At 55.9% G+C, this 17363-nt stretch overlaps 1 protein-coding gene across 1 annotated transcript in view; it reads right to left on the reverse strand.

Moving 5' to 3' along the window:
- The window catches only part of MACF1 (microtubule actin crosslinking factor 1), a 137932-nt gene that overhangs the window by 80242 nt on the left and 40327 nt on the right, over nt 1–17363 (reverse strand). The window contains exons 6-31 of the mRNA XM_031062038.1: nt 14454–14620; nt 13739–13851; nt 13539–13645; nt 13080–13199; nt 12879–12974; nt 12510–12637; nt 12334–12427; nt 10963–11117; nt 10111–10387; nt 9571–9699; nt 9257–9334; nt 8995–9156; nt 8347–8451; nt 7766–7861; nt 7314–7439; nt 5229–5381; nt 4595–4749; nt 4100–4226; nt 3485–3668; nt 2777–2946; nt 2002–2180; nt 1697–1835; nt 1126–1319; nt 823–985; nt 270–353; nt 68–175 (exon numbers count right to left, since the gene is read on the reverse strand). Of these exons, the coding sequence (XP_030917898.1) occupies nt 68–175; nt 270–353; nt 823–985; nt 1126–1319; nt 1697–1835; nt 2002–2180; nt 2777–2946; nt 3485–3668; nt 4100–4226; nt 4595–4749; nt 5229–5381; nt 7314–7439; nt 7766–7861; nt 8347–8451; nt 8995–9156; nt 9257–9334; nt 9571–9699; nt 10111–10387; nt 10963–11117; nt 12334–12427; nt 12510–12637; nt 12879–12974; nt 13080–13199; nt 13539–13645; nt 13739–13851; nt 14454–14620 (3609 nt within the window). The remainder of the gene's footprint in view (nt 1–67; nt 176–269; nt 354–822; nt 986–1125; nt 1320–1696; nt 1836–2001; nt 2181–2776; nt 2947–3484; nt 3669–4099; nt 4227–4594; nt 4750–5228; nt 5382–7313; nt 7440–7765; nt 7862–8346; nt 8452–8994; nt 9157–9256; nt 9335–9570; nt 9700–10110; nt 10388–10962; nt 11118–12333; nt 12428–12509; nt 12638–12878; nt 12975–13079; nt 13200–13538; nt 13646–13738; nt 13852–14453; nt 14621–17363) is intronic.

Genomic DNA, 17363 nt, shown 5'->3' on the forward strand with positions numbered 1-17363 from the left:
GGTGGTTTTGCTGGGCGTGGAAGAACCCCCCAAAATGTCCCCCTGGTGAGCTGAGGTGGGTTCCTACCTCCTGGGTGATGGCATCTGAGGAGGAGAGCATCCGCCGGCGCTTCATGGGCGACTTCTGCTGCGACTCCACGAAGGCCCTGTAGGTCATCAGCTGCAGCTCATAGTCCTGAAAAGGAGGGGAGATGTGGAGCTTGTGAGATCTGCAAACCCTGCCAGGGCTGCCCCTGCCCAGCCCAGCCCAGCCCAGCCAGGAGCTGTACCTTGACGGCAGCTGAGTATTGCTGGGAGAATTTCTGACACTGGTCCAGCTTGGCTTGGTTTTTCTCAATTTCTGCAGCCAGAGCCTTCAAGGGAATTCAAAGCAAAAATGGTTGTCAGAATAGATTGGCTGAGTTGTTGCCCAGAGAAGCTGTGGATGCCCCAACCCTGGAAGTGTTCAGGGTCAGGTTGGATAGGGCTTGGAGCAATCTGGGATAGTGGATGATGTCCCTGCCCGTGGCAGGAGGATGGAAACAAGATGATCTTGGAGATCCTTTCCAACCCAACCTTTCTGAGATTCTATGACAGCAGCCACGGGGATGTGAGCAGAATTTTGGTTCACATCCCTGCCCTTTTGGGTAAAATCTTTACATTCTCCAATTTTTCACGCAAGACCCGATCTGCACCTCGAGCCAAGCAGAGCTCCTCCACTTCCCAGCCAGCCAGCCCAGGCCTGCAGCCTCTTCCCTGCTGCTTTCCACATTTCCAAGCTCAGAGATGAAAAGAAGTGACACGGTCAGGGCAGCAAGGAGACATCACGAGGTCCTGCCTCACCGTTTGCTGGCTGAGCTGCTCCGACAGCACCCGGCTGTCCTCAGCCTGGCCAGGCTTCATCAGCTCCTGCTGGGCTGTGATCTCCTCAATCCACTGGATCAGGGCGCTGTGGCACTGCCGGTAATCGCTCAGCACCTCCTGGATGCTCTCCAGCTCCGTGTGGCTGAGAGAAAACCACCACAGGTAAGAGGAGATGGGGGGGTGAAATGCCACCAGCGGGAATTTCCCCTCCACCAAGCCTGAGCCAAGGTGTCAGCTGAAGGGTGAGAGTGAAGGCGGCAGGGGAGGGAGGAGGTCGCTCACCGGGTCTCGATCTGGGCGCAGACTCGCTGCCAGCGGTCCCACAGCTGGCTGCCCTTCTCCTGGAAGCGCTCCAGGTCGATGCTGCGCTCCTGCCTCAGCCTGAACAGCTGCTCCCCCACCTCCTTGGCCTTCGCCATCTCCTCCTCCAGCCTGGAGAACACCGAGCCCTTGTCCTTCACCTCGCCGAGCCATTGCTGCAAAAGGAGACAGCACCGGGTCAGCGTCACTGGAAGCAGAAGGGACCAAGCCAGAGATGTCCTCCCAGCCAGAGGTGACACAGCTGGGAAGGGGTTAATGGGTTTATTTTCCCCCCTCTCCTTAAGCTGCAAAGAACTGGGAGGTGTAGAATGAAGGGGAACACGCTCCCAGGTCAGATTGGTGCAGGTCATATCCTACAGCAGCAGACAAAGCACAAGCCACAGCCCCTCCTCTACACTCACAAAGCAATCAGGGCTCTCACATCAGCAGCACAAAATCCTCTAAAATTGTTCCAAGGCAAGAAAAATGTCCCACAGTTGAAATTCAGCAGAAAAGAGGGGAGGACGCCGCTTGACAAGCAAACAGCACCAACCTGCAGGGCTGTCCTGTGGGAATGAATGGCTGCCAGGGGAGCAGGGACAGCCTCCTCCTGGCTCAGCTTCACCTCATAGCCCTTGACCAGGGATTCTGCTCCTTGGGTGCTGCGGATAATGATGTCAACCGTCTTCAACCTGGCAAATCAAACAGAGCACAGTGACATCCCAGGCGTGGCACAGATCTGGAGGCTGCAGGGGGATGGATTCAGTTACATCCACCACGAGGTGTGTTGGAGGGACAGAATAAGGCCTTTAGTGAACTGGGAACTCTCAAAAGGGTGTTTGGGAAAGAGGCACTCACTTTTCCAGGTAGATGGAAGACAGCCCATGTGTCTGCTCCATCTTGTTCACCACCAAGTCCAGCTCTGAACGCAGGTGGGGGGTGCTGGGCCCTGCAGGAGCTTTGTCCAAGAAGCTGTAACACCTCTCAGACACAATCCGGAGCTCTGAGTGCAGCTGCTGCAGATCCTCCTGCGTGCGCTGCAGGGGGAGAGACCGCGTGAAAGGAGAGCCCAAACAGGCAGGGGAAAGGCAGGGGGAGAAAAGGCAGGGGAAAAAAAGGCAGGGTCAAAAAAAAGGCAGGGGGAAAAAATGCAGGGGAAAAAAGGCAGGGGAAAAAAGGCAGGGGAAAAAAGGCAGGGAAACAGGTAGGGGAAAAAAAAGGCAGGGGAAAAAAAAGGCAGAGAAATAGAAAAAAGCAGGGGAAAAGGCAGGGGAAACAGGCAGGGGGAAACAGGCAGGGAAATGGAAAAAGGCAGGGAAACAAACAGGCAGGGAAATGGAAAAAGGCAGGGGAAATAGGCAGGGGAAACAGGCAGGGAAAAAAAAGGCAGGGGAAAGGCAGGATTGCCCTTGGCAAAGCAGCTGGCAGGAAATGAAGCATGCAGCCCACCTGCTGAGCTTCCCTGCTGCCTTCTGCACAGCGAGATTCCCTCGAACCCCGAGATTCCCTCGAACCCCGAGATTCCCTCAAACCCCGAGATTCCCTCACCCACGCAGAGGAGCCACAGCTATTTTTGGGTGTGTGTCCCCCTCAGCCCTGCCCTGCCCAGCTGCCAGCAGCAGGCCTGACTGACCTCCTGCTCTGCAATGCGCAGGGTGTTCTCCTGGATGGTGTCACCGTCTGCCCGGGTGCTGCTCGGGGCCTGGATGCGGCTCAGGAGCCGCTGCTCGCACTCCTCCAGCCGCAGGCGGATGTTCTTCAGCTCACACAGGTATGTCCTGGCAACGGTCTCATCCTTGTCCTCTGCAAGCCAGAGACACAAGGAACAGCAGCTCAAGCACCACTGGTCAGTAGCTGTCCCAAATGAGACCTGCTGGAATCCCCAGAGCCAAGTGCAGCCTGTGAGCATCTCTGCTCAGATGGAAAACACCTTAATGAAATCAATAAATCATCTCCTTCTGGAAATGAGTCCAGCCACAGGACCAGAGTCCTTGCTCCTGGTGGGACTCACGGTGTCACAAGTGCCACCACACCACGTGTATTTTCTCAAAGACTAACTGCAGGAAGAGCTCCTTGCTTGGAATGCATCCCCTCTGCCAACACTACAAGGGGAGGAGGACTCAGCAGCTCAGCTGAAGCTGCAAAGCCAAGGCCTCTCTGCAGGAGCAGTGCTGGACAAAGGCCGAACACTTGGATGGATAGATGGAGGAATAATGGGAGCAGCTGCTCACACCATCAACCAGCTAGCTCAGGAAACGAAGAACACGAAGCCATCCCATAAATCCTTTGTTTATGAGCTCCCACAGCTCCTGGTTAAAGCAGCAGGCCCTTTGAAGCTCACCGTTCTCCATGGACTCCAGCAGCTGCCGGATGTGTTCCTTGGAAGACTCCACTTCCTCCTCCAGGCGCAGCCGGTCCGACACGGAGAAGAGCTCTGAGTCCCGGCTGTCCTGCAGGAAATCCTCGTAGTGGCCCTGCAGGCTCTTCAGGGCTTGCTGACACTCCCCTTGAGCCAAGGATCTCAGCTGTGAGTGCAAAAAGAGGCACGTCCAAACATCAGGAACAACGTCCTGCACACCAACTGAACTGCTGTCGTCTGCCCAAGGAGTATTTTCAGAGGGGGAGAGGGAAGTCCTCCATGCCTCGCCCAAGCTGTGCTCACTCCCTAATGAAATGCTCAATCCACAATCTCTCAGCAGCAGCACACTCCTGATGCTCTTTGTATTGGGAAAAGCTGCAATCCTTTTGCACAGCACCCCCAAACTCAGGTTTTCAAGGTGTGAATTGTTCCTCTTTTCCCCATAGCTGCAAACTGTGACCCTTTTCAAGGTGTGCACTGTTCCAGGTGTAAAGACCCTTGATTTCCCCACTCCCTGGTTTTCCCCTCTCTTTGGCCACACAGAGAAGCCTGGAGAGCAGCACGACCCCAGATCCAGGCAGGGAAGTTCCTCTGTACCTTTTCCATGCTGAAGCTCTGCACCAGGGCTATGTCCTTCCTCAGGTAGTTCCAAGAGATGAGGCTCTTTGTGTTCATGTGCAGCTGGTGCCAGAGAGCCATCACTTTCTGGTACAGCTGCTCCACCCTGCAAGGGGAAAGGAGCAGCTCCATCAGCCCTGGATCTTGCCAGCAAACCCAGCCCTGACCCTGTTAATCCTCCAGCCATCACTGGCAGACAGATGCCCATCAGCCCAGTGACCCCAGTCTGGCACCACACGGGGAGTGATGCTCCTGCTGTTCAGTGCCAGAGATCCCTGGGGGGATCCCTCCTCCCAAATTGTCATTTTTTCATTCTGCAAGCTACAGCAGCAGTCTCTGCAATGGAGTTTGCAGCTGTAGAACCATGAGGGATTCCTTCCCTCACCACAAACCACTCTCACACCTCCATCCCCACCCCAAATCCGTCCCCTCCCATGCCACCATCCCATCTCTCTGTGACTGTCACCAAGTTACCTGCTGGCCATCTCGATGGCCTCTTTGTTGGGTGGGGGGATCAGGAAGCAGACAGAAGGCACCATGGCCTCATTCCCTGTGGGGCTGATCACCTTCCACTTGGTCCTCTGGGAATTGTCCTCCAGGACACACTCGTCGTTCCTGCAGATGGTGATCTGCAACAGCCCCAGCACCAGGAGCCCATCAGAAACCAGCAGCAGGGCTGTGCACGCCTGTCCCCGCTGCCAGCCCCTCTGCTGGGGGTGAGCCAGCTCCCAGAAACGCACAGATGGATGTGTTTGAATGGAGCAGCAGCCTGGAGCGGTGCCAGGCAGTGCGGCACGCTCGTGCCGGGACAGGAAGGGACAGGGAAGTCACAGGGAGGAGCTGGCTGCCACCCACGGGCTGGTTTGGCTCAGCCTGATGAAGCCCATCCTCCTTGGAAGGGGAGAGAACTCCAGCTCCTGCCCAGAATAAATCTGAGACGTGGAAATCTGCTCCAGGAAAAACATCCCTGCTGTTTCCTTCCCCCTGTCTTCCCACTCCTGCTTTCCATTGACAGATCCTACGGCGCTCATCCTAAACCACCCCGGGTGTCACTCCCTTGTCCCTGCCTTCCCTTCCCCAGTGCCACCAGCACCCTGGCAGCCCTCACCTCGATCTGCCTGTAGTCACAGACAGCCTTGATGGGGATGGTGCTCTTCACAGCGTGCTCTGGGTTCCTGGGCCGGAGCTGCACGATGCTTTTGGAGCGTCCCACCAGGCTGGCAACGGAGCTCTTGGACTGGATCAGCTGCTCCTTCTCATCCTGGCAGGGACAAGGAGGATGGGCTGCTCAAGGATGGTGAGGGGAGGTCTGTGCCAGGCAGCTCAGCTCGCCCCCCACCCCAGTGCTGGCCTGCAAGGGCTGAGCAAACGCCTCAGGAGGGGACCTTGCACCTGGCCGGGTGGGGAGAGGGCTCAGGAGATGGGATGGGACATCACTGCTACTCCCACTGCCCTGCAAAGCCACATGCACGCCTCTGCCTCTCTGGCTGGTAGGACAAGAAAATGTTTTCTTTCAAAAGGGGAAAAAAAATGACAACACAACATCCACCAAAACAAAGTCCCAGGAGCTGTGAGGGGCTGAGAGCAGGACAATGCCCAGCCCAAAGCTGGAGATGTTTGGCTGCCTGCAGGAGAGCCCAGGGAAGCATGCTCCTTCTCTAAAGCAAAGGATGAAGGGGTGTTTAAACCAATGGCTGGAATGGGAGATGATGAATTATGGGGATCAGACATCTCAGGAGAAGGGGCTCGGGGTGCAGCGATCGCACAGGCCTCTGCCTTTGGGGAGAATCTGCCAGCTGCAGGAAACTTTATTCCTACAAATCCCTGCTGGGCGTGGTGATGGCACCAACCCAGGGGGAAAGGTGGCAAAGCTCCCCTGGAACAGCCTCTGGAGACATGTGCAGATCACAACACCGGCAGCTCGTGTGAGTAGTGACAGCTCAGCCCCTGCTGGCTGTGGCAAAGGTTTCAGAAAAAAGGATCCCAGAAAAGGTTCTCCCTCATGCTTGGTACTCTGGGGTTGGTTAGTGTGCTAAGACAGTGGAGGAGACTTGAATGGTTAAAAAAAATAAAGTTAAATAAAATTAAAATAAAAGAATAAATGATTAAATAAACTACCTGTGCCTGTCCCAGGGAGCATGATTGGAAGAAATACAACTTTAACTTATTAGGTAAGAAAGAGTAATATAGCTGAGCTCAGGGCAGCTGCCCCAGTCCTGGGTTTGGGGCCACTCTCTGGCTGCCCAGAACAGCCTCTCCCACCCCAGGTGGCACCTGCCAGACTCCTGATGTGCCAGGGCTCCCAAACACAGAGCCTGGGAGCCAGCCTGGCTGCCCCAGGTCCTGGCAGCACCAGAGACAGGCCAGGAGAACCCTGAGAGAGGGTGGGGGAGCCCCCAGGCCTCCAGGAGAGAAGCCAGTGCTGATGCACCCATCACCCCCAGTAAGGGCAGCCCAGTGGCACTGGGGACACCCTGCTGTGCCCTTCTTGGTGACCACCTGCCTCCACACAGGTGTGTGGCACTCTCCTCGTCGCCTCCTGACCCTGCCACCACAGCTCAGCACTTCAGCCACAGCCCAAACCCTCCCCTGACCCTGCTGTCCAACACCAGCTGATGCTTTGCTCCTTGGGGGTTGTTTCTAGGTTGGTTTTTTTCAGGCCAAATCAGGCAAAAGGGTGACAGTGCCACGGCCTGGGCTCTGCCCTGCTCAGCTAAGCCAGGCCACGTGTTCAGAGATCAGCCCTGGCACAGCCAGGCTGCCCCATCCAGCAGCATGGATTAACACAGGATTTGGGCTGGATAAAGAGCAGGCATTCCTCCACCAGCTCCAAAGCAGAACCAGGAGCATCCTAGAGGCCCTGCCTTTGTCAGCAGGACTCGAGCAGGGTGGGCATGGCTGGGGCAGGAGCAGCTCACACGTCAGGCTGGGACCTTGCACAGCCAGCACAGGCTGCCTGCTCCTCACCCTGAGGACACAAATGACAGTGACCAACTCCAGCTGCACCACACAGCTGGGGCCAGCACAACCTGCAGCTCCTTCACCAGCTCCAAAGGGAAACAAATCACTGCCTGAGGTGGAACACAAACCGCATCCCACCAAACTGTGGGGACAAAGAGCTCAGTTCTCCCTGGGGAGCAAAGAGGTGTCCCAGGTGGAGCAGAGCAGGGTGCTGGGGCGTCAGAGAACCCACCATGGAGTCCTGCAGGAGGTCCTCCAGCCGTGTCAGGCTCGTGTTGTGGTCGCAGGAGTATTTCCTTTTGATGGAGTCCTGCAGGTTCCGCAGGTACGTCTCCGACTCCCGGGCGTCGCTGAAGAACTGCCAAGGCAAAAAGGGTCACAGGGACCTGGGCAGGACCCCTGAGCAGCCTGGAGACAGCCAAGCAGCACCCCAAAGGCTCAGCCAGCAGCTCCTGACACTGCTCTGGCTTTAGGGCTGCAAGGGCAGGATCATCCCAGGTGGATGAGCAGAACTACAGGGAATTGTCGATCCCTTTTTCCCCTGGAAATGCCCAAGGGAGCAGCTAACAGATATTCCACAGAAAAAAAATCCCTTCTTCCCTCTCCACCAAGGATAACAGCAGTGTGAGGAGCTCATGGAGTGGGATTCAGCAGATGGGACTGAGGGAATTTGGCCCCAAATACCTGGAAATAGGCAGCGTTCTCCTTGACGTGCTGCTCCACGCACAGGCAGAGCTGCTTGATCCACTGCCACTGGGTGTGCACAGCAGCGCTGTAGGCCTGTGGAAAACACAGAAAAAAGCACTGGAGAAGGGCATGCACAGCCAGGAGGGGCACAGGAGCCTGAGGGAGGGACAGAAATGACCAAAATCTGGCTGCAGCCAGGAGGGTTTGGACACAGGAGATGGCAGACCCTGTCTGTGTCCCCATGTCACCCACGATGCCAGAGGCAGGAACAGTTTTGCTTTTACCCCATGGAAAAGGTTCCCACAGCCCTTTGCTTCACCACCACGGTGTCCCTGGAAGCCAAGGCCATTCCCTGCATCACCTCTCTGTGGGAAAGGCTCATTCTCTGTGTGCTGGTGTCCTAATTTGAGGTGGCGATTATTTGGGAATGGCCACTTCCCAAAATTAAAAAGCTCCACCACTTCACTGATGTCCTGCCACCACAAAACACTTCATCAGGCACTGTGGGGTGAGGCAGTGAGTGTTTTAATTCCAGCTGAGGTGATTTGACCCTTGGGAACCCCACAGCTCCTGCTCACCTCCACGGTTTGCTTGGCCGGGTGGTTCTCCAGGGAGAGCAGCTCAGCCGTGTCCTGGAGGGAACGGAAGATGTCCTGCTTCTCTTCCAGCTCTGCTGTCAGCTCCTGCAGGAGGGAAAGCCTAAATCTCAGCTCTGGCACCTCGCTCAGACCATGTGTCCAACTAACACAGCGTGGAAGTTCTAAAGGAGGTACCAGTGGATGCCAGGGAATCCAGCACGGCACCACAGCCCCATTCCCAACAGGAATCTGCCTCCTGTGTGCCAAACAGGCACTGGAAACCTGCCCAGGGACCTCTTCAGCTTCACACAGTGATTGTGGAAAGTGGGAATTTGTTTATACTGCTGTAAAGAGGAATCAATTTTCCTCTTTGGCTCAGACTTACCCCCCTCGCCCCCACTAGTTCAAGACGCCTTGAGCTCCAAAATAATGCTAAAAATACATCTTTTGATGCCTTTTTGATTGCAATTCAATTGAACACACACATTCATTTCACTTTCTGCTCTGGGGGGAGCTTCCATCAGCTCTGTTCAGGCACAACAAGCACAGGGAGCTGGGAGGGAGCACCCAGCCTCAGGATTTCAGGTCTGTCGGGAGCTGAGGGCTCCACTGAGGACCAAAAGCAGCACCTGCCCTCCCAGCACTCACCGAGAAGTAATTCTTCTTGGCTGCAATGTTGGGGTTGTTGTCACTCCAGTCATAGGCCAGTTCCTCCTCCTCCTTCTCATTGAGCCAGATCAGCTCAGCAGTGGCCCGGGACACGAATCCGTGCAGGCTCTGCAGGTGCCTCAGCCTGAAGCTCGAGGTTTCCTGGACACAAAGAACGGTTTATTATTCCTCCTCCCTGCTCTGTTCTGATGTTTTTTCCCCCTCTCCCCAGCCTTGGAGCAGGGAGGGCCCCCAGGCTCACCATCAGTTTGCAGTACTGAGTCTCCAGCTTGCCCAGTGTCTCTGTGTAGCTGGCGCGGAAATTCGGAGACATTTTGCCCTGAAGGATGAGAAATGTTCTTGTTACCCTTCACAGGACAGCATCACTCAAAATCCCATCCCCAAACCTTTCTCCACAACTCTGCCTGAGGAAGGGGAGGGTGGAGAGGATGGCTCAGGGCAGCACTACATCAACTCAGAAGCTCCATCCTTAAAATCCTCTTTGTCCCAGGAATGTGAGCCACAAGAGCTGATCCCAACGCCCTCATTTCCCACGCCTGGTGTCCCCCACCATACCTCATACATCCTGGCCTCCTTCACGCTGGAGCCCAGGTCCTCCACGCTGGCATGGATGTGCCTCTGGGTCTCCAGCTGGGATTCCACGCTGGGCAGGTCAGTGCCCCACTCTGCCCGCTCCAGTCTCATCTGAAACCAAGAGGCTCAGGTCAGCACTGCTCACTCTGCTCTCAAAGGGACACCAGCAATCCTCCCAGGTCACCCCAGAGGGAACAAACACCTCCCAGTCTTGCTGGAAGATCCTAAGCCAGTGCTCCAACTCTGAACATTTCTGGGACAGCCCACACAAGCTTCCCACCCACGTAAGACCAAGTGACTGCATCAGCACAGATCTGCTTCCAGCTTTGAAAGGCTCCTGAGATCCCCACCGGCCAGCAGGACCCCCAGAGAGAAAACCCAGCTCCAGACAGAAGCCTCAGATCTCCAAAAAGTACAAACCACCAAAGCAAGTATTCACAGAAAAAGGCAGGAAAAGGCCTGGGGGCAGCTTCCCACATCAGCCTGAGCACAGGCAGGAGGTTTGGCCCAGCATCTCCTCACCTGCATCTCCTCCACCCAGGCCAGCAGCTCGTAGACGAAGCGAAGGCTGCCTTCATCTTCAGAGGAGGAGATGGCCACCAGCTCTGTCCTGGTCATGGGCTTCCTGAACCAGGAGGCCGAGGAGGTGTGGAGCCCCTTGGTCAGGGACTCGCCCTTCAGGTGTGTGGTGCTCAGTGTGGACGTGGGCACCAGCTCCAGGGTGGAGAAATGGCCCTTCCTGTACAGGTTGGTGCACTCCAACCTCAGCGTCACCAGCTCGTCCTGCAGCCTCACGATCCTGGGGGAGCAAGCAAGGAGAGGGTAAGGATGGGAACGCGTCACAGAGTGACAAAACTATCCTTGGTCTCCTTAAAAAGGAAATAAGCCCAGAAGTTTCTCTCCTTGATGAGGTAAAGACACCTCATAGGACTTGGGGGATTTCACCTCAAACTTAAGGATAGCCAATTGGACAGGAGCCAAAAAGTCCAGCTGTGTCAGACTCTCTGGTCAATCGGGAGTTTTTATTATCATTCTTGTCTAACCTTCTGATGTCTCCTTTCTCTTTCTTTAGTATCGTTTTAATATATCATTTTCATATAATATAGTATAGTAGAATATAATATAATAGTATAACATAATATAATATAGTATGATATAACATGATATAGTATAGTATGATATAGTATGATAAAATATAGTATGATAAGATATAGTATGATATGATATAATATATCAGCCTTCTGACAACTTCGGGGTCAATTCTCATCTCTCACCTCATCCTGGGAACCCTCAAAACACCACAACAACCAGTGACCACACACGTGCCCCATACAGACGGGCTGTGCAGCCCCTGAGGAAGCTTCTCAAGGTCACCTGAACACCAGCTCCTCCAGCTGGTAGTAGTTCTCGTCCCGGAGGATCTGCACGTCCACCTGGAGCTGGCGGATGAGCCCCTCGCTCTCCTGCAGGAACGCCACCACGTCCGCCTCGTGCTGCACCGGCTGGCCTGCCTCCAGGTGAGCAGCATCCTGAGGGGACAGGGGACACTCAGGGACGAGTCCCCTCAGCCCTGAGAGGGGCTGAGAGTCACAGGGTGCTGGGTCACAGCACCTCCTGCCACCACCCCACGTCACATCCTTCTCCCCATCCTTTGTTTTTCCCCCACCATGGAGCTGCTCCATGGCTGGAGGTCAGAGAGCTCCTCTCCAAGTGTTTTCCTGCTTCTTCAGTTGGTGTTTTTTACAACAGCTCCAGGTGGAGCTGCCCTGCCACACCTGCAGCCCCAACACGAGACATTGGTGGTGGTCTCTTACAGACATATTTTATGAAAAAGCTTTTTGTTGGGATTTTTTCTCTTGAGAAGCTGAGAGGCCTCAGGAACAAAATGTAAACATTGGTTATCTGCTGCTGTATAATGCAACAGGGGGATCTGTGATTGGTCTCATGTGCTTGTTTTTAATTAATGGCCAATCACAGTCTGTCTCAGACTCTCTAATCAATCACAAAATTTTATTATCATTCCATTCCTTCCCTTTCAAGCCTTCTGATGAAATCCTTTCTTCTATTCTTTAGTGTAGTTTTAATAAATCATTTTCTTTTAATATAATAGATATCATAAAATAATAAATCAGCCCTCTGAAACATGGAGTCAAGAGTCTCATCTCTTCCCTCCTCCTGAGACCCCTGTGAACACCACCACAGTGGTGCCTTCTCCTTGCCCACCCTGGGTGCTGCTGGCTGGCAGTGACCATTCCAGGAGCCCCAGGTGTCTGAGGGTGCTGGGGCTCCTGGCATCTCTTTTCTCCTATAACAAAGAAAATCTCTCCAGAAACCTGCTCCCTACCCAGGGTCTGCCACTGAGTCCTTTCCACCGGGCAAATAAAACAGATTTTGGGGGTTTTAAGCCTCATTATACGACAAAAAATATTCAACAAGCTTTTCTAGAAGTGCTGTTCTGCTCCACACCAGCACCTCTGCAGATGTCCAGCCCCACTTGCTGTATTCCCAGAGACAAGACCATTCCCCATCCCTCTGTCCTCAAGGTGATCTGTGGATCACCAAAATATCTGCCACCAGCCCTACAGCACCTCTGGGACAGGCTCAAGGGCAGAAAAGAAAGGAAAACGTTCCAGGGGGAACCCACCACCCCAGGCAGAAGAGAGGAGAGGAGATGGGTACAAAACAAGAGTAGGAAAACAAACAAATCAACAAAACCAGGAGGGGCAAACCCCACTCCCCACTCACAGCCTGTAGCGTGTTCTTCGCCAGGGTGAGCTTTTCCTCACAGCTCAGAGCACCATTCTGGATTTTGTTAGCGATTTGTAGCAGCAACTCCAGCCTGGAATGACAGAGGGAGGTGAGAGAGGGGTTTTGGAAGAGGAAGGAGCAGGGGATGGCCCTGCCAGGGGCACAGCACCCACCTCTCCACCGCCGGCCGCAGGAGCTTCTCGCGCTCCAGCATCTCAATGATGAGCTTGCCCCACTCCTCCTCCACATCGTTGGGGTGGTAGCCCTGGGGCAGCTTGATGCGTCCAAATTCAATCCAAACCTGGGGGAAACATCAGCAGAATGGCATTTCCCACCTCTGCCTTGAGCTGCCTGGGGATTCCAGAGAGGGAAGAGGGGCTCTGCCTCCGCTCCTGCAGTGTGCTGCTCGCTGCCTGGTTTATCCTGAGGGGTGTTCCCACCTCTCCACTCCAAAATAAACCTGAACTGAGCACAGTTCAGTCTTGCTGAAAAAGCACAGCATTCCCACCTACCAGCCTCTGGGCAGCCAGGATGATCCTTACCTCTAGCAGTTTGTAGAGCTCCTCTATCTGTCCTTTTTCCTGCTCTTTCGCTGGGATTTCAGTTTCTTTGAAGTGTATGTACTGGTTATAAAGTGCCTGGGATGAGAAAGGCTCATCAGGAACCACCCTGGGGATTGCCACCACCCATCCCTCAGCACTGGACACGGGACACACTGAGGAGAGACCTTGTCCAGGACCTACCTTTAGCTCTACAGGGTTCTGGGGGAAGGATTTGTCTGACATGAGTATCGTGTGCTGCTTGATCCACGAGATGAGGGACTCCACACGGGTCTGGTACTCCAGCCACCTCGAATCCACCTCCTGTGGGGCGAGAGTGTCTTTGCAAGCACTGCTGGCGGGCAAATCACAGAGAACTGAGGTGCTACAGGGCGGATCAAGTGCCAGGGCTTCCCTGCTGTGATGCCATCCCAGGTACAGGGAGCAGGAGGAGGAGGATCCTCCTTGCCAGCTGCTCTCTCTAAGCTCAGCTTTTTTCCTGCTGTGTCCTTACAGACACCCCAGCAGGTCACAGGGCAGGCACCAGAATGGGGTCCTCCTCCCTCTCCTCACCCCTTTTCCACAGGGAACAGCCCCTTTCCCAAACCCTGCCCAGAACCCCCAGAAGGCTGTCCCAGCCTCGCAGCCCTCAGCAGTGCTTACGATGGCGCTGATCCCTTCTCCTCCCTCGGGGACTTTGGGAAAGGCATCGTAGATTGAAGACACGTAAGTTATCACCGATTTCTCATCCGGAGAGGGAACGTCCACGTCTGGCAGGAGGGGAAGCAGAAAGGCAGTGAGGAAAGGGAGTGGGAAGAGAGGCTGGCATGTCCCTGCACTGGTCTCATGCCCTGGGCACCCACCTTCAGCATCCAGCAGCCGTGTGACCCCCAGGCGCTCGGCGATCTCGAAGGCCTGCTCCAGGTTCTCCCGGTTGCTCTGGATCTGCACCCTCTCCATGTCCACCAGATCTGGCCTGCAAGACACAGCCCAGAGTCACAGCCAGCACCAGGTGGCCGGGGCAGAGCATCCTGGGTGGGCATCGCTGCCATGGGTGGCTCCCAGGGCTGGTCTGAGCTCCTGCCCCACACTGGAGCTCTCCAAGGGGATCTGGGCTGCAGGACTTCCCCGGCTCATCCCCCTTGGGAAAGGGGCTCAGGCTGCAAAGAAAAACCTCTCGGTGCCAGCTGGGGAAGAAGGAATCAAGAGAGGATTAACTGCTGCTTGGGAGACCTCCAAGAGCCTTGGATAAAAGCATGGATGGAAGTGCTGCTGTTCATGGAGAGCAAAAGGGCAGCACTGCAGCACTCAAGAGTTTTAAAGCTTTTCATTTCTGCCTCTCTACCCAACCTTGTTAAGATTTTTTTTTCCTGCAACCTGATGTATCTTTTGCTCTTTCCAAGCATCCCTCTCTCCACAGCTACCTGGCAGAAGAGAGAATTCCAGGTAAAAAAGACATTGCTCCCTCCCACATCCCCAGCCCATCACTGACCACAGTGGTGGGCAGAGACCCCTGGGAGTCTCCCCCTCATCCCTCCTCCCACCCTCATGACGCTCCCAGTGCTGCTTCCTGCCCACCTGTATCTGTGGATGAGGGCGTTGAACATCTTGCCATCGCTCCAGCAGGAGGAGAAGTTGGTGCACTTCAGCCCGATGTAACCTGCTGTCACCTTCTGCGTCCACAGCAGCAGCTTCTCCTTGGCTGACATATCCCCCAGCTCCCCACTGATGTAGATGTCAGAGATCTGTAAGGAAGCAGCACAGCCATGGGAGGATGCAGGAGCAGGGAAACCTCCACCAGGCACATCCAGTTCCTGTGAACTTGCCCCAGACCTGGCTACCAGAAAGGGCAGGAGGCAACTCGTGGTCACCATGGGGAGAGGGGACCCTGCGCCCAAGGAATTTGGGAAGGGACCACAGGATCTGTTTGGGCAGGCTGGAGATCCAAGCAGGCAGAGCCAGGCATTTTCCAACCCCCATTTCACAGGAACACCAGGTGCTGCTCGGCCACACAGCCCAGCCCAGCTGGGACTCGAGCTGACACCACCAAACCCCAGCTGCCAACAACCACCAGAGCCGCTCCCTCTGCACCATCCCTGTCCCCACAGACAGGGACACACCTCGCTGGGAACACAACGTCCTGGAGAGAGGAGGCTCCAGGCAGGGCCCTTCCTGCCTCTCCCTGCCCCAAACACGCCGTGCATCCTCCTGTACCCTCACTGCTCCTGCCCTGCACCCTCAGACACCTGAGGCTCCTGGAATGGTCACTGCCAGCCAGCAGCACCCAGGGTGGGCAAGGAGAAGGGACCACCACCAATATCTCTTGCTGGGGCTGCAGGTGTGGCAGGGGAGCTCCACCCGGAGCTGTTGTAAAAAATTTACCAATTTAAGAAGCCAGAAAACACTTGGAGAGGAGCTCTCTGACCTCCAGCCATGGAGCAGCTCCACATTGAGGGAAAAGGGAAGGAAGGGGAGAAGGATGTGACATCCCCCCTCTGCCTGGCTGGTGCCAGGGGGTGCTGGTGCCAGGGGGTGCTGTGACCCAGTTCCCAACAAAAGGCAGCGACAGTCACGGACCCCTCAGACAGCACGGGCTGCGAATGCCAGACTGGCACGTGACGCCACGCACGTGTCCCCGCATGCCAGCAAATTCCTGACTGGCACGGCTTCCTCCTCACCCTCCCCTCTCCAGCTCCCCACTTAGTACAATTACCTCCCCTTAATTAAGGGGAGGACAAAGGGGACGGTGGGAGCCACTCGGATTTCCCAGGGTGCCCACGGAATGGCAACCAACGCAGGCTGTTTGCTTCCCGGATTCCTCCTGCCAGCACTGCAGGGAGCAGGTGTGCCAGCACCCAGCCCTGAAAACACCCAAATCCCTCCCCAAAACACGCTCAGCTGGGTGCTGGCAGCGCTCAGGGCTGTCAGACATCCCTGAGCAGGCAGGAAACAGGGACCTGCGGGATTAGCGTCTGTCCCGCCCCGCCGGTGTCATTGGTATGCTGCAGCTCACCTCCCTCTCCAGCCTGACACGCTCATCACACATAAAACTGCTCTTTGTCAGCTGCTGCCACGCTGCCGGAGCTGCCTTTAACTCCTCCAGCCCCGGGGCTGCCTTTCCCCTTTCCCCCGGGATGCTGGGAGCAGGCACCTGGCAGAGCTGGGATGGATGGGATGATGTGCTGGGTGAGCAGCAGGATGGGACCCTCCACGCCTTCAGGGAGGACCTACAAAGCTCCCTCTGCTCAGCACCCCTTTATTAATTACCTGATGGCTCTTAATTAAGAGCAGAATGAGCCCTTCTGTGAACCCACCCACCAGCTGTGCCCCACCGGGGCTCTCCAGCAGCGCTGCCCATCCAGGAGCACTCACAGCACCCAGACCTGATAAATCCTTTCTTTTTAATCCCTGCCACAGCACTGGGGTTCTCCAAGCACTGGGCCTGTTCCCTGACAGCATCCTTGAAGGAAACTCTCCTAGAGATGTGCTTGTGGAGGTGCAGGGTGTGGCACCAGCTCCACCCTTCTTTCTTGACATGTCTGTGACAGGACAAAGATTTAGGGAGGCACCAGCGAGCAAAGAGACTGGAAACTCACAGGACTTGGGGCCAAACCCTTCCAGCATCAGCTCTGTGCATCAAGCAACTGGTGGCAGGATGCTGAAGGCCACATGGTGGCTGTGACAGTGGTCCCAACCTGGCAAAGGCATCAGGGCCACAGCCCCTTGAACCACACGCCTGTCCTGGGGCATTCACAGCTTGACCAGACCCAAGGGCACCCCCAAAAGAATGACCAGCAAACAGTAACAGGCTCTGAAACACAGCACCATCCCCTCCTGTTCCTCCTGGAGACCCCTCAGAGCAGGCAGAGCCCCCACATCTCCATGTTCATCCTGCTGCCATCCATCCTGCCCGGGCAGCAGGAAGGGGACACCCCAAATTCACACCCTGAGGGCACGAGTGGCAGTGGTGACAGCAACCACCAGCTGCACCCATTGGATTCAGGGACTGTCACTCCCAACCTGCCTGCGCCAGGAGCAGGGACAGGACAGCTCAGTCCCCAGGGGATACTTTTCCTAGAGGAGATGCTGTGGGGGAAAAACCTCAGGAGCTTTCTGCCCCTGCCATCCTGCCACCGCACGAGGTTGCCCCATTGCCGAAACGACCATGCCCAGGAGCCCCAGGATTTGGGGTCCACTGAGCCGAAATCACCATGCCCAGGAGCCACCAAGATTTGGGGTCCCCCGAGCCAGGTCCTCCCACCCCACTCTGGAAAGGGGGCACACTCACACACTGACCATTGCTCCAGCTGTCCCCGAGCTCCCCCTGCAAGCCCAGCCCTGCAGAGCGAGCCTGAGGCCACCATCAGAGGGTGCCACCGTGGTCCCACCAGCTCCTGCGCCCTTGGCCGGCCGCTCGCTGCCGTACCCCGAGGAGCTCCGGGCCGCGCTGCCGCTGAAGGAGGAGGGGCTGCGGGAGGCCGCCAGCCC

Source organism: Geospiza fortis, unplaced genomic scaffold (genome assembly GCF_000277835.1).
Source record: "Geospiza fortis unplaced genomic scaffold, GeoFor_1.0 scaffold432, whole genome shotgun sequence".
Taxonomy (NCBI): Eukaryota; Metazoa; Chordata; class Aves; order Passeriformes; family Thraupidae; genus Geospiza; species Geospiza fortis.